This window comes from Lithobates pipiens, unplaced genomic scaffold, assembly GCF_037356315.1.
Source record: "Lithobates pipiens isolate NorthernLeopardFrog02 unplaced genomic scaffold, aLitPip1_a1.2 Scaffold_8, whole genome shotgun sequence".
Classification (NCBI taxonomy): domain Eukaryota; kingdom Metazoa; phylum Chordata; class Amphibia; order Anura; family Ranidae; genus Lithobates; species Lithobates pipiens.
The window spans coordinates 310,238,040-310,255,117 of NW_027507903.1; the positions used below are offsets into that span (position 1 = coordinate 310,238,040).

The 17,078-nt window shown below is 42.7% G+C and overlaps 1 protein-coding gene across 7 annotated transcripts in view; it reads left to right on the forward strand.

Moving 5' to 3' along the window:
* Nucleotides 1-17,078, forward strand: part of SH3TC2 (SH3 domain and tetratricopeptide repeats 2) — a 204,014-nt gene that overhangs the window by 75,314 nt on the left and 111,622 nt on the right. For 6 of the 7 annotated variants that reach the window (XM_077472737.1, XM_077472739.1, XM_077472738.1 and 3 more), the window contains one exon: nt 8,586-8,711. In XM_077472737.1, the coding sequence (XP_077328863.1) occupies nt 8,586-8,711 (126 nt within the window). Of the gene's footprint in view, nt 1-8,298; nt 8,489-8,585; nt 8,712-17,078 lie in introns of those variants that run through there. The other variant, XM_077472742.1, reaches the window with a different exon arrangement.

Consider the following 17,078-nt stretch of genomic DNA (forward strand, 5'->3'; position numbering starts at 1 on the left):
GACTATGGCCGCGCCGGCTGTATCACGGGAGCATATCTGCAAGCACTTCTCACCATGCGTGGGAGCTCGCATGAACGTGAGAAGTCCTTGTGGGGGGGAGCCAAGACAGCCACTGAGGGACCCCAGAAGAGCAGGGGCCACTCTGTGCAAAACGAGCTGCACAGTGGAGGTAAGTATAATATGTTTGTTATTTAAAAAAAAAAAAATTACCTTTACAACCCCTTTAAGTGGCTGCTCCGGGGGGATCACTACATGCATACAAAATGTCTTATGTTGAAAAATATATATATAAATAAATAACAGACTAAGAAGTTTCCCAAAGCCACTAATCAGATTCAAAACTGCCTTGGAAAATATGATTGGTGACATAGGAAACAGGAAGGAAGTTACACAATACTACTAGTTAACCTGTGAAGAGCTTTGGGGGAGCTGATTTCAAGTTTGGTCTGGGCAGATATAAACCACAAAAAATAATGCAGCTCTGTATTCATTAATACATCAATAAATGTGTATTTTTTTTAAATATACACAATTAAAATGGTTGCAGCCAGACTCAGTGGATGGAGATTTCTGCAGCATATTTGGCAAGTACAGAATCACAGTATACATAAAATAATATGCAAAGTGGTTGGAGGGAAGCTTCAGAATGGCAAAGAGGTTTTTATTACAAATTAATGTGAGCAGACTGCAGTTCCTCTTTAATCACTTACCTGGATCCTATCTCGAGCCAGCACTGTAACACTGACAGCGCCGGTGCCCTCTCTTCCTCTTCTCAAAGGAGACACAAGCAGTCAGTCAAATCCTGTGAGGAGGGAGTGGGGGGGGGGGTGCCATGCTGCACTGTATGTGTCTATGGACATGCATTCCGACTCGGGAGCATGCCCACACAGGACTTGCTGAGGGGACACCCGCAGGAAAGGAAGAGCAGATAGCACTGGTGGGTGACTTCAGATGAAGAAGATCGGGGCCGCTCTGTGCAAAACCACTGCACAGAGCAAAAACGTATAACACCTTTTTAATTTTCATTAAAAAAATATTTTTGCCTTTACAAGCACTTTAAAGCCCCATACACACTATCAGATTTTCTGCTGATTTTTGTCTTCAAATTTACCAAAACCATGTAATATGAGGTCAAACCTTAGGAGTTTCAATGTGTATGCAATCAGGCAGGCCCTTGTACTACATGGTTTTGGTAAATCTGAAGGAAAAAATCAGCAGAAAATCTGATAGTGTGTATGCTGTTTCGTCTCTGACGGTAGCAGAGAAGATTCAGGTTTCCTACCCTTCTAGAACTAAATGGAAATAAAAGAAATAAATCAAATTGTTTAACTAGTTGCTGACCGCCGGCCGTCAAATGACGGCCAGGCGGCGCAGCTATTGTGGCGGGAGGCCGTCATATGACGGCCTCCCGTTTAAACAGGGATGCGCGCGATCGTGCGCGCGCATCCCTGTTTCTTCGGTGGCGGCGTGTCACGGAGACACCGCTCGCCACCGAAGGGGGTGAACAGCCATTCGTTATGGCTGTTTACCACGTGATCGGCCGTGATGAAGTCACGGCCGATCACAGATGGTCACACCCCCTACGTGCACGGCGCATGCGCGCGATCGCGAGCGCGCTGCGCGTGCACGTCGGTGACGGCGTGTTCCCCGGGAACACTGCTCGTCACCGACACTGGTAAACAGCCATTGGCTGGCTGTTTACCCACGTGATCGGCTGTGATCCTTTCACAGCCGATCACTAAAATGTAAACAAACCGCGGTAACGGGATGTTACCGGGTTCTCCTCCTCACACACCGATCGTGTGTGAGGAGGAGATTGCGGTAACATCTCGTTACCGCATACAGTGTACACCAAACATACTGATTACCCCCCCCCCCCCAATAAAGAGGACCTGTCACCACCCCTCATAGTACCTGTCAATCACAGTCCATCAGAGTACCTGTCACAGTCCATCAGAGTATTTGAGTACCTGTCCCAGCCCATCAGAGTACCCGAGTACCTGAGTACCTGTCCCAGCCCATCAGAGTACCCGAGTACCTGTCCCAGCCCATCAGAGTACCCGAGTACCTGTCTCAGCCCATCAGAGTACCTGTCCCAGCCCATCAGAGTACCCGAGTACCTGTCCCAGCCCATCAGAGTACCCGAGTACCTGTCCCAGCCCATCAGAGTACCCGAGTACCTGTCCCAGCCCATCAGAGTACCCGAGTACCTGTCCCAGCCCATCAGAGTACCCGAGTACCTGTCCCAGCCCATCTGAGTACCCGAGTACCTGTCCCAGCCCATCTGAGTACCCGAGTACCTGTCCCAGCCCATCTGAGTACCCGAGTACCAGTCACAGTTCATCTGAGTACCCGAGTACCTGTCCCGGCCCATCAGAGTACCCGAGTACCTGTCCCGGCCCATCAGAGTACCCGAGTACCTGTCACGGCACATCAGAGTACCCGAGTACCTGTCACGGCACATCAGAGTACCCGAGTACCTGTCACGGCACATCAGAGTACCCGAGTACCTGTCACGGCCCATCAGGGTACCCGAGTACCTGTCACGGCCCATCAGGGTACCCGAGTACCTGTCACGGCCCATCAGGGTACCCGAGTACCTGTCACAGTCCATTAGAGTACCGAGTACCTGTCAGAGTCCATTAGTGAACCGAGTACCTGTCACAGTCCATTAGAGTACCGAGTACCTGTCACAGTCCATTAGAGTACCGAGTACCTGTCACAGCCCATCTGAGTACCCGAGTACCTGTCACAGTTCATCTGAGTACCTGTCACCGCCCTTCAGAGTACCCAAATACCAGTCACCAAACCATCAGAGTACCTGTCACCAGGCCATCAGAGTACCTGAGTACTTGTCACCAGGCCATCAGAGTACCCGAGTACCTGTCACCAGGCCATCAGAGTACCCGAGTACCTGTCACCAGGCCATCAGAGTACCCGAGTACCTGTCACCAGGCCATCAGAGTACCCGTGTACCTGTCACCAGGCCATCAGAGTACCCGAGTACCTGTCACCAGGCCATTAGAGTACCTGAGTACCTGTCACCAGGCCATCAGTGTACCCGAGTACCTGTCACCAGGCCATCAGAGTACCCGAGTACCTGTCACCAGGCCATCAGAGTACCCGAGTACCTGTCACCAGGCCATCAGAGTACCCGAGTACCTGTCACAGTCCATCTGAGTACCCGAGTACCTATCTCCAGCCCATCAGAGTACCCGAGTACCTATTTGCAGCCCATGTCTCATAGAATATACGTTGGGGTGTTTACTTTCCAAAATGGGGTCATTTTGAGGGTAATTTCACTGTCCTGGTGGTCCAGGACCTTCAAAAGTGTGATGGGTAGGAATGAAATAAGATGTGTCATTTATGCTCCTAGAACGCCTGAACGTACTACTTCAATGTTTGGCCCATCTATGTGGCCAGGCTGTGTAAAAGTCCTACACATGTGGTATCGCCATACTCGGGAGGAGTAGCAGAATGTATTTTGGGGTGTAATTTTTGCTATATACATGTTATGTGTTATAAATATCTTATAAATTGACAATTTTGTGTAAAAAAAAAATGCGTTTTAATTTTTTTCCACATATTCCAAAAACTTCTGGAAAAAAATGAACCGTTCAAAAGACTCATTATGCCTCACAGATTATACGTTGGGGTGTTTGCTTTCCAAAATGGGGTCATTTTATGGGAAATTCCATTGTCCTGGTACTCCAGGGCCTTCAAAAGTGTAATAGGTGGTTGAGAAATGAGATGCGTAATTTTTGCTCATAGAACGTCTGAAGGTACTACATCAATGTTAGTGCTCTGTATGTGGCCAGGCTGTGTAAAAGTCTCACACACGTGGTATCGCCGTACTCGGGAAGAGTAGCAGAATGTATTTTGGGGTGTAATTTTTGCTATATACATGCTATGTGTTAGAAATATCTTATAAATTGACAATTTTGTGTAAAAAAAAAATGCGTTTTAATTTTTTTCCACATATTCCAAAAACTTCTGGAAAAAAATTAACCATTCAAAAGACTCATTATGCCTCACAGATTATACGTTGGGGTGTTAGCTTTCCAAAATGGGGTGATTTTATGGGAAATTCCATTGCCCTGGTACTCCAGGGCCTTCAAAAGTGTAATAGGTGGTTGAGAAATGAGATGCGTCATTTTTGCTCGTAGAACGTCTGAAGGTACTACATCGATGTTGGTGCTCTGTATGTGGCCAGGCTGTGTAAAAGTCTCACACATGTGGTATCGCCGTACTCGGGAAGAGTAGCAGAATGTATTTTGGGGGGTAATTTGTTGTATACATATGCTGTGTGTGAGAAATAACCTGATAATATGACAATTTAGTAAAAAAAAATAAAAAAAAATAAAAAATCTTCATTTTGCAAAGAATTGTGGGAAAAAATGACAACTTAAAAAAACTCACCATGCTACTTACTTAATACCTTGGGATGTCTACTTTGTAAAAAGGGGTCATTTGGGGGGTATTTGTACTTTCCTGACTAGTTAGAGTCTTAAGAAATGAGGTACACCTGATGTACTGAAGGCCTGATCAGAAGTGATGAATTTTTAGTGATTGGCACCATAGATTGTAGACTCTATAACTTTCACAAAGACCAAATAATATATACTAATGTGGGTTATTTTTACCAAAGATATGTAGCAGTATAAATTTTGGCCAAAATTTATGAAGAAAAATTACTAATTAGCAAAAATTTATGACAGAAACGAAGAAAAAGGCATTTTTTTCACAAAATTTATGTTTTATTTTATTTATAGCACAAAAAATAAAAAGCCCACTAGTGATTAAATACCACTAAAAGAAAGCTCTATTTGTGTGGAAAAAAGGACGCAAGTTTCATATGGATACTGTGTTGGATGACTGAGTAATTGTCATTCAAAGTGTGAGAGCGCTGAAAGCTGAAAATTGGTCTGGTCAGGAAGGGGGTGTAACTGCACTGTACTGAGGTGGTTAATAAGTAAAGCTTTTCAATATTTGTATTTCGTTATTAATATAGGTACTTATATAGCACCATCAATGTACGCAGCACTTTACACAAACATATTATACATTCACATCAGTCTCTGCCCTCAAGAAACTCACAATCTAAGGTTCCAGCTCACATTCATACTGTACATACACATACTAGGGCCAATTTAGACAGGAGCCAATTAACTTAGTAGCATGTCTTTGGAGTGTGGGGAGGAAACTGGAGCATTCGGAGGAAACCCACACAGGCACAGGGAGAACATGCAAACCCCAGGCAGGAATTGGAACTAACAACCCAAGTCCTGCAATGCAGAAGTGCTAACCATTTAGCCACTGTGCTGCCCATTTTCATTTGTGTATTTAGCTGTTTGCCTGACGTTAAAGCATATGTGAACACAGTACAGATCAATACAGTGGTGCTGGCCGAGGGGGGCGTGTCTCCTCTCCTTCTATGCTGCTGTTTTAGTAGCGACAAACCAGCTGTCAATCAAAACAGGGCAAGGCTGACCAGGGGACACTGACTACGCAATATAGGTACGCTGTGCATAGCCTCAAATAGAAAGCAGGGAGCTGCACACTGACCACACTAGCACAGATCTGCAACTGTTCTTGGCGTGGTCAGAAAGAAAAAGACAGAAGGGGAACTGGCAAGATCACAAGGTGTGTATATATACAGTCATAGGCGAGTACAGGGGGGTGTGCCTGGGCACACCCTGACCACCAAGGATGCCAACCGTGTCTGTAAAAAGTCAGAGGGTACAGCTGCTCCACATCTCTGCTGCTTCCTTAGCAAATGGTAACCACTCTGCATCCACCCGCTCCTCTAGCGTGCCTTATTTGACTTTACAACAGGAGATTTCGGCAGCTAGAGCGAGCAGGAGAGGGAGGAGTAAACACAGCCTGCAGTGTGGGATGGAGTTCAGCCTACCAGGTGAAGGTAAGCTGGGCTTAGCACAATGTAGTCAGAACACATACATACACACGCATGCATGTGTGCTTGAGATTTGGGATGCACAACCTTATGCAATAGGCTGGGCACACTTATGTATACAGTATATGATGCAATAAAAAGATACCAGAATTAGAGGCTAGATTTAGCCCAAACAATATGGCATAATAGACGTGATGTAGAATTTTCGGGGGGATACATACACAGTGTTACTAAACCCACAACAGTAAAATCAGTCTGTATTTGCAGTAAAGCATGCTTGTTATACTCACTGTGGAACCTAAGGGGTTATTTCTCTGCATTGTGTATAAAGGCTGTGTGATCCTGTCTCTCTGATCCTCCCCTTCTTTAAAGAGGAACTGCAGTCTGCTCATATAATTTATAATAAAAACATCTTTGCCATTCTGAAGCTTCCCTCCAACCACTTTCCATATTATTTTATATATACTGTGATTCTGTACTTACCAAATATGCTGCAGAAATCTCCCTCCACTGAGTCTGGCTGCAATCATTTTAACTGTGAGCAGCTGGAGCTGCTGTCTGTTCCCTTCCTGGATTTACACAGACACACAGAGGCATACCTCCAGCTTTGCAGCTCTTATTCGCCCTCTTATGACTCAACCCCCCTCCCTTCCTGGCAAACTCTCACTAGAGTGAGAGAGAGAGCTGTGTATGATGTCATGGGCCTAGGCTTTTTTCCAGACAAGAAACCGGAAGTGGGCTGTATAAGGTTTTTACTGGCAGAAAAGAAATGTTTTAATATCCAAAGTTAAAACAACAAGGGTAGAGGATTTAATAGATGGAAAGATGAAAAAATCACTGAAATTCCCCTTTAACTGATTCCAACCCATCTCCTGATAGAACAGAGCATTAGGAGTCAGACTGCACATACTCAGTTTGGTGTGTATTGCTAGAGAGGTTTTTCTTTTCTTGGGAGAGTGCGTGATCAGCACATGGCCAATCGGCGCTGTTCAAAGGATCAGGAGAGAATGAAAACTCCTCCTACAAGCTTTAACCAGGCACTGATAGAAGTCACAAGACTGCTAATGAGAAAACATATTGAGCAGTTTATATTTACTAAAATAATTGCATTTCTATGTTCTGTGTACTGTGGGATACTAGATATAATGAATGCAGAGTCCTGAGTTTAGTAACATTTTAAGCATTAAAGATGTTGTAAAGTCAGATTTTTTTTTTATCTTAATGCATTCTATGCATTAAGATAAAAAAAAAAAAAAAAACCTGTGTGTGCCAGCCTCACCAGCACCCCCTAATACTTACCTGAGCCCCATCTCTGTCCAGCAACATCCACGATCCACGAGTCCCAGGAACGTCCGGGACTCTCCTCCTGATTGGCTGAAATACAGCAGCAGCGCCATTGGCTCCCACGGCTGTCAATCAAAGTCAGTTAGCCAATCAGGGGATAGAGGGGATGGGTCCAAAAAGCTGCTCCATGTCTGAATGGACACAGGGAGCTGCGACTCCGCTTGGGTGCCCCCCAGCAAGCTGCTTTCTGCTGGGGCACATGACAGGAGGGAGGAGGCAGAAGCAACGAAGAGGGTCCAGAGAAGAGAAGGATCTGAGCTGCTCTGTGCAAAACACAAGGCAGGTAAGTATAACATGTTTGTTATTTAAAAAACAAAAACAAAACAAGACTTTGAAATCACTTTAAAATAAATAGCATTACATGACTTTAGCGCAACCACAGTGTTTGTTGAACAGAATTAGTAACTCATTAATTGGTATCACTTGTTGCTTGGAATTGATCTTTAAGGTGTACATCAGTTCCTTAATGCTAAAATACCAGCTGATCAGGGCATATCTCTACTATGGGGTCTATGCTATGATTGCCTATAAGTTAATATTTTATAATTAACATGCTTGGAGGATGCCATGTGCTCTTCATACAGTCCATTCTGATTATTTTCTTTTCTTTTTTTTTTACATCTTCCTCAGGAACAGGAACCGCAGAGACAATCTTAGAATAAAGACTTGAATCTCTAGAGTGTTTTGTTCGTAGCTGACAGTTTCCTGTGCAATTGTTCCTTAGCTTAAATAAAGGCATTAGCTAATTTTCCTCCCACAGTCTGTGTAGTATGTGTCACTCCGAAGAATCTCTTAACAGATTCTGGACTGCGTACGTTCCACGTGCACTTTCATTTTCTCCTGGGCTCTTCGGGAATTTTCTACATACCTACCTAACTGGCAAGGCTGCCCTTTCCCTCAATATCCTTCTCTTGTGTAATTCTTGATTTTTACAGCCTCTACAATTTTTTATTTTTTTTATTCCTACTGACGTGCTCATAGAGTAAACAAGGTTCACCTTTTTTCAACACAGATATCTCCATGGATACTGGCAATCCCCCCCCCCCCCCCCTCCTTTCTCTACCCCATGCATTTGAAATACCAGCCTTAAATAGATGAGAATTGGGACAGATATAGGAATGAAAGCTCATAAGAAATGCCACAAGGCTTGAGACTTCTGCAGCAAACCTTAACCCCTTTCACGTAACATTTGACTATGTCTAGCCAAGGCATTACTCAGGCAGCTGGAAGGTATGGTTGGACTGATTTTAATGCATTGCATCGCTGTTACTATGTACTGCCATCTGTTTTCAAAGCATTCCTTTTTAATATATTCCACCATCTTCAGTGTCCACTGCAGGTAGAGGCTCCATAGACAGCACAGACTCCGGATTCCTGGCCAGCTGGTCACTTTGGCAAAGCTGCAGCACACACCGGCAAGAACGATGTCCCGACGTGGAAACAATGGCATCAGGCAAGTAATTCTCTAAGATTTGCTCCTCTGGAATTTCTAGATTTGCCTAATAGGCTTTTGAAGTTAGAATTGGATATATTCATAGGCATGATTTGCATATCTGTTAAATAAGCTATAGAAGATAGAAGAGAAGATAGAATAGAATAGCTGAGCTGCTTTAGCTAGTGCAGTAATATTTTAACAGACAATTGTTCGCTTGGTCTCCCTAGCAACATTTAACACTACTTCATCTTCACCCTTTAGAATTCATCACATACAGTACATCTTTTATAAAGCATAATGCAGATTTTACCCGGACCATTGGCACAAATCATTCATGATTATGCAAGTTGCCAACGTTGGTTATGACAAGTGTTTCTATTCTTGTATGAATATATATTGCTTTTTTTCAGACTAGAAGACAGAGTGCAATGGCATGATTTTTTATCTTTACGAAATCTTCATCAAAATTGAATAGTTTTATGGATGCAGCATCTGTCATTCTGCTCCATACAGCAGGGATATATGCCATTTGGATCTCAACCCCCTAATTAAAACTGGCACATTGATTGGGCATTGCATACTCTGCACAGTCAACCGCACTGTATGGTGTCTGATTATTGTAACATAGCCGTTTGAAGAAGCAAATCATTAAAAGCTGTAACTTTAGGTGTGCACAATGCAAATGACTATAGGATGTGATTAGAATAACTCATCTGTGCTGCAGAGATTTGTTGATGAAAAGTGATTTTGTGGGCTATAAAGGCCATAAACAATGAATAGTTACATACAGGGGCGGACTGACAACTCATGGGGCCCCTGGGCAATAGGAGATTATGGGGCCACACAGTATACACAAACACACACACATAGTATACAATCACACAGTATACACATACATGTACACGCAGTATACACAGATATATTTCTGTTGGCTGAGAAGGTACTGGAGAGGTGGGGCAGCTATAATCGGGATTTTTAGACCAAAAGGATGTCGGTAAGGGACATTTCAGAGGCAGAAGTAAAAAAAACACAGATTTTTACATACTGTCCCTGGCAACCCTGATGGGGCCCCCTAGTGGCACAGGGCCCTCGGGCAGTGCCCGAGTGGCTGAATGGTCAGTCCGCCCCTGGTTACATTACATTATTTCATATATATAAAGCTCTTGTTCATTATGCTTACCATTTTTTTTATCCTAGCAGTATATTTATTTTGTGCATCCAGATTGAAAACAGATTTTAATAATAATTAAGCAGAAAGTAAGTCATGTACTAATATAGTAGTCAGTTGACTGCTGGGCACTATCATACCTCCCAACATTTTGAGATAGGAATGAGGGACACCTACTAGCAAATGTATGTAGGCATAGGACACGCCCCCTGTCACACCCCCTTAAAGGAGAGTTAATCCAAAAAAAGGTTAATTAAATCCAAAATTGTTTTTTTATCACTACTATTCCTTTATATTGGCTTTAAGAAATGTACAAATGCAGCAATTTAGAAATTGGATGAAAGGTTTAGCAATGGGAAACACTTTTTGAAAGATAAAAAGTGCATTTTATATAAAACTCTATCAACCAACTATATCAGACCAAAATGAAAGACAAATGAAGAGGAATGAGGGACAGAGGGGCATTGCGCCCAATCAGGGACAGGCCCTCGAAGTCAGGGACAGTTGGAAGGTATGCACTATGTTTAGGCATACCTCTCAACTTTCTGAAACGAAAAAGAGGGACACACTTTAGCACACACTGGGGTTGATTTATTAAAGGCAAATAGACTCTGCACTTTGCAAATGCAGTTGCACTCATTTTCCCCAGACCTTAGTGAATGTGGTGAAGCTTCAAGTGATATTAAAGCTTAAATTTTTTTTTTAATTAAAAAAATAAACATGTTATACTTACTAACCTGCTCTGTGCAATTGTATTGTATTGTATTCTTCTGAGTTCCCCTCTTGTGCATTCCTGGATCCTCCTCTTGGGCGAGTACCCCCATAGAAAGCCGCTTTCTATGGGGGCACTCGTGAGCTGGCTCCTGAGCTACCTGGTCTGCGTCTATAGACACAGACAGGGAGGCCACCCCCTACTCCCTCATCACAGGATTCACAGGAATAGGAACCAATGACTCCCTCTGCTATCATTCTGTCCAGTGAGGAGGGAAAGAGCTGAGAGAACCACTGCTCTTGTGCACAGCTCTGGATCGATATCGGGCGCTGGGGAGGATTCTGCAGCACAGAAGGGCTTTTTTTTTACCTTAACCTCCCTGGCGTTATGATTATTTCAGATTTTTGATGCTTAAAGCGGTACAATTATTTTGCATGGAAATTTGGCGTTTTATATTGTAGGCCTGTAATTCTTAGGAATAACTCACTTAAACCTGTCCAAACCAGAGTCTAGTAGACATCCCGGGTATGATAACATTTGAAAAACAAAATCATAAATTAAAATATAATAAATAACTATACATAATTATACCAAATAATAATATAATAATAATAAAAATCATTCAATAATGTAATCAAATCAAAAACACTGAAATTGTCTCAGCTGCAGAATTGTCACTGTCATTACTTTTCAGTATTTGATGACGGATCTCCCCACAAATCACTATCGCTCAATTCTGTGAGTGATTCTAATTTATTATCGCTGTTTTCTAGATTTTGATGTAAAGGGACAGTTTTGGTTGCTATGGACAATCTCCAGTTGCCAGGCAGAAAGAACAGTTTTTATAATATAAAACTACATGCAGGGCACTGGACAGACCACTAGGGACAAAGGGGATGTGAAATAATTACATACAGCAATGTAATCTGTAAGATTACATTATACTGCATGTATACTGTGTGTGTTTTGCTTTTTAAATTTGGCGCCGTTCTCCGTCACCGTGCGTCGCAGGGAACAGAGCTTGGCTCTGTGATACATCGAGCGGAGAATGAGCCACTCACACAGCGGGGGGACATCGCTGGATCCAGGGGATAAGGTAAACACACTCTTCCTGGATCCTGCGATGCAATCCCGAGTCTGGCTCGGAGTTACTGCTTTTGGTTCTGAAATTCCTCTCCGAGCCAGACTCGGGAATACTGCCAGGGGGGTTAATGCATAGAATGTAATAAGGTATAAAAAACTTAAGGCTTTAGAACCACTTTCACTTATAAAGAATACCCAATCAGGTTCAAGGAAATCGAAAAAAAAAAAAAACAGCAAGTTTGCTTGCACATGATTGGATGATGGAAATCAGAAGAGCTTCTCCTCATTCGCTAAGCTCTGGGGACAATGAGTGCAACTGCACTTGCAAAGTGCCCAGTCTATCAGCCTGTAATAAATCAACCCCAGTATGTAGGCACATTCCTGCCATGGCCACACAAAGATCTAATGTGCTTTTTTGATCGCTATTTTTCTTTTATATTACCCTTTCAAAATAACAAATCCAGTAATAGAGAGGTTGGTGCAGCATACATTTTGTATAGAGATGTACACATCAAACTGAAAAGAAGGACAACTGAGACTGCACAAGGGTCAGAGGGATTTGGTCTCAAGAGGGGTGCTATTATTATTACTGTTGTAATGGTATATTGACTTTGTTCTTGTTTAATACCGTATATACTCGAGTATAGGCCGACCCGAGTATAAGCCGAGGCCCCCAATTTACCCCCAAAAAACTGGGAAACCTATTGACTCGTGTATAAGCCGAGGGTGAGATATGCCTGTCCATCCCTGTGTGTGTGTCCATCCATCCATCCATCCCTGTGTGTGTGTGTGTCCATCCATCCCTGTGTGTGTGTGTCCATCCATCCATCCATCCATCCCTGTGTGTGTGTCCATCCATCCATCCATCCCTGTGTGTGTGTGTGTGTCCATCCATCCATCCATCCCTGTGTGTGTGTGTGTCCATCCATCCATCCATCCCTGTGTGTGTGTCCATCCATCCATCCATCCCTGTGTGTGTGTGTGTCCATCCGTGTGTGTGTGTGTGTGTGTGTGTGTGTGTGTGTGTGTGTGTGTGGCCTTGTGTGTCCAGCCTACCTGTGTCCTGAGCCTCCGTCCGGTCCCGTCCCGTCCCGAGCCTCCGTCCGGTCCCGTCCCGAGCCTCCGTCCGGTCCGGTCCCGTCCCGTCCCGAGACTCCGTCCGGTCCCGTCCCGTCCCGTCCCGAGACTCCGTCCGGTCCCGTCCCAGGATCACCGCTCTTCGTCGGCGCCCATTCCCCTGTTCAAATGCCGCGCCTCCCTGTCTGTGATAGGCGGAACACAATTTCCCAGCAGCCTGTGTTCCGCCTATCACGGACATCGTCTCATCCTCGTCCGTAGTACGAGGATGAGACGATGTCGGTGATAGGCGGAACACAGGCTGCTGGGAAATTCAGTGTTCCGCCTATCACAGGCGAAGGCGGAGCCGGAGGCGCGGCTTTTGAATTATAGAATGGCCGCTGTCTGTCTGCTCGACACGCTGATCGAGCAGGCAGACAGCGATGACTCGAGTATAAGCCGAGGGGGGCACTTTCAGCCTCAAAAAAGAGGCTGAAAATCTCGGCTTATACTCGAGTATATACGGTAAATAAGATAGTACAACGATGGAACACCAGTTGCAGTAGCAGTAGGAATTAGGCCTGCTCACATTACCAATTTCATTGAATACTAGTGGCATTATATTTGATGAGTATATCTAAGGTTTACTCAAAAAATATGGTATAAAGCCATTATTCCGCATTTGCTTGTTTTTCAGCATGGTGTTTATGTAGCTGAGAACTAGTTGTCTGTACACTTACTTTCTTCATACAATGATCAATGTTTAGCCAGTATCTTTAGTAAAATGTCCAGGTGAAAAAGTTCCAGGAATGTAATACAGGCAACCATGGAGATGACAGGGCAGTTAACATACTTGTTGGTAACACTACTAATACGTACACAAGGAATTACAATGTATGGAACTTTTCATGCAGGAGGACGATGCCTGCTTTACATTTGCATTGTGGTTCCTGCCAAATAATCCAGGGTTTCTGTAGAAACCTGAGAGTAACGTTTGTGTTATTAGCTAACATTGAATAATTTAATATTGAAAGAACATTTATTAATATGCAGTGCTTTATTCTTCTTTCAAGCATGCCTTTCAAATTAATTAATTACCAGGTAAGCATTGATACTTTTGCAAAAGTCGGCTTACTTACTGAAAGCTGTAGTTTCTCTTTTGGGTTGATTTAGTAAATGGTGTGCAGAGTGTAGTAATTAATGTCAACCAGTCAGAGATGATGTCTGATTGGTAGATATCGCCTTAGTTAGGGGTAACTTGGATGCTGATATAACAAGGTCAGAATGTCTCTCTCTCTCTCTCTCTCTCTCTCTCTCTCTCTCTCTCTCTCTCTCTCTCTCTCTCTCTCTCTCTCTCTCTATCTATATATATATATATATATATATATATATATATATATATATATATATATATAGATATAGATATATATATATATATATATAGATATAGATATAGATATATAGATATTGAGTGTGATTATCTAAATATGTAACATGAGTATAGCTGGCCATAAACGAGTGGATTGTAGAATGAATTTCCATACTAAAATTCTTTCATTTCATTCAACAACATGACAAATGTCCAAAAGTCCTTTAATAGTAACTCAAAGTACTTTAAAGTTCCTGTTCCTTTAAAATTCAATGCTCTATAGCTGTATGCGGTCAACAAACATGGTTAACAGCCCTGCATTGTATGTGATGACGCTGATACTGAGGGACCGCCCATGGCCAAGAGTGAAAAAAGGAGAGTGCTGAAAGCTGCCGAAGCAGGGTATATAGTAAGTAATGCAGCTTCCCCTAAACCTACAGCGCATTTAAACCCAAAGTTTGTGTAATCTCAGAGTTGGGCTTTAAAACAAGCCATCCCTAGCCTCTCTAGCTGTTTGTACTGTAAAGTAATTAATTCTCATTAATTCTCAAGGATTCTAAAAGATCCTTAAAGATCACAACAAAGACTCTAAAGTCATATCAGTTTAGTTTTAGTACAGGTATAGATGTAAACCCTTGGACATAGGCTGCTTGAGTCCAGGGGTATACAGCCGTAACTTTACAAAGGCATATGTACTCGGATCTGCGTTTACCAGTTCACAGTGACATTTTGTATTTTATATATATATATATATATATATATATATATATATATATATATATATATATATACGGGTAGTTGTCTGGAACACCTGTGGCTCCTGGGTATGTAGCCTAACAGCTTAGAATTATCTGCTTAGTGTTTACATTAAGGGGGTGATAGGCTGACAGAATTTTGGTGCATAGAACATATTAGAAAAATAGATAAAACTTCAGTGCCTCTGTTATGTACTTTGAAATTCATTTCTGTACAATGCTTATAGTTAGAGAGGTGAATGAGGGCTTGTTTTAAAGTGATGTGGGGTTGATTTACTAAAATGTGACAATGCAAAATCTGTTGCAGCTGTGCATGATAACCAATTAGCTTCTAACTTCAGCCTGTTCAATTAAAATTTGACAAAAAATCTGGAAGCTGATTGGTTTCTATGCTGAGCTGTACCCGATTTTGCACCCTCCAGTTTTAGTAAATCAACCCCTATGTACTTGTGCACATAATTCTCAATATATATCTATAATTTGATGTGGAAAGTATGGGCACATGTTCACTTTAAGTGTTATAGGTTTCCATGTTTTTAGAGAAACTGGGCTTCCTATAGCAGTTGGTAAAGCAACCAGTATTACAGCAAAGGTAACACTGTCTGCACTGGGAGGCTTAGGAGAATGATGCTCAGGCAGAACTATCCATTCAGCAGCTTTGCCTGAACCTCCCTCTCGACCATTGGTGGAAGCCCCAAGCGTCTTTTTCTGCAGTGCCGCATTTACCATTTAGGCCCCTTTTACACCAGCGGACCACCCATTGTTCTCTCTGGAGCGGAGAATGTCAGCAGACACTCACTGACATCTGATCCAGTCTACTAAAAACAAGTGAATGGGGATATGGTCACCATCTGTCCAGCGCATCAGATGACAGTTGGATGGAAACGGACAGGCGGTCCGTTTCCATCCAATAGCCCCTTAATGCCGCGTACACACGATCTGACTTTCCGACAGACTTGGTCCAGCAGACTGGAATACGTTGGACAATTCGATCGTGTGGGGGCTCCAGCGGACTTTTTTCCCCCAAAAGTCTGACGGACCTAGAAATAAAATACGTTTCAAATCTATCCGACGGACTAAAAATCTGGAAAACCGTTCGTCTGTGTGCTAGTCTGACAGACCAGATACAAAGCAAGGACAGCTATTGGCTACTGGCTATTGAACTTCCTTGTTTAGTCCTGTTTACGCCATCACGTTAAAAACAAACAGACTTTTGAACGGACTTAGTCCGGTCGTGTGTGGCCAAGTCCCTTAGTTCAGAAAGTCCATCGGACCTCTGCCGAAAGTCCGTCAGGAAGACCTACTCTGTCGAAAAGTCTGGTCGTTTGTGACTCATCACACAAATGTTTACATAGCCTTTCTTTTAGATGCCTTTGTACATGTCATGAATGTGAATAATAACAGGTACTTTAATTTTCAGAACGTTTCCCTATGAAGTATTTTTTAATATTTTATTTATTTTCTGTTAGATTATTATAATAGATACGAACCACCCAGAACTTACATAGCAATATATTAAAAATATTATTTACTGTATTGTTTTCAGATTAATTCTACAGTCAGAAATAACATTTCTATCTGTCATTGGGGTACACATCACACTAGACTAGATGTGTGCTTTAACTGATTACAATGAATATTCTACAGTGTTTCTGTTTTTATTCTCCTATGACCCCAGGATACCACAGTCTTGCTATGAGCCAAGGACCTTTATACTCAAGTTACATATTTTGATTAATTCTGCTCAAAACTTCCTCATCAGCCTTTTGTTAGCCAAGATTCAAAAAGATAGGAATGATCTTTGAACGTTTATTAAAAGCAAAGAGGAGACATGGGCCATAGTATACTATCAGATCTCCAAATGTTTTTTTAAACCTTTATTTGCATTGTTAAAGAAGGAATCTGATCACTACAAGCGAGTCCTCTACTTTACTTTCCTCTGTGTTGTATTTTGAAGGCTTTTACATGCATCTGACATACTTCTGGTGAAAGACTAGTTGACTAAAGTGTACTTGTAGTTAATGTATTCTCAGAAAACGGACTCTGTTACCCACAGGTAATTTCAGCCACTTTTTAGTGGACCCTGCTAGTTTAGAGACTTCCTATACTGGGGCTTTAGTCTCCTGCACTTTGCTTTTGTCTCATCACTAATGACCTGTACACACGAGCGGATTTTCCGTCGGAAAAAACTTGGATGGTTTTTCCAACGGAATTCCGCTCAAGCTTGGCTTGCATACACAGG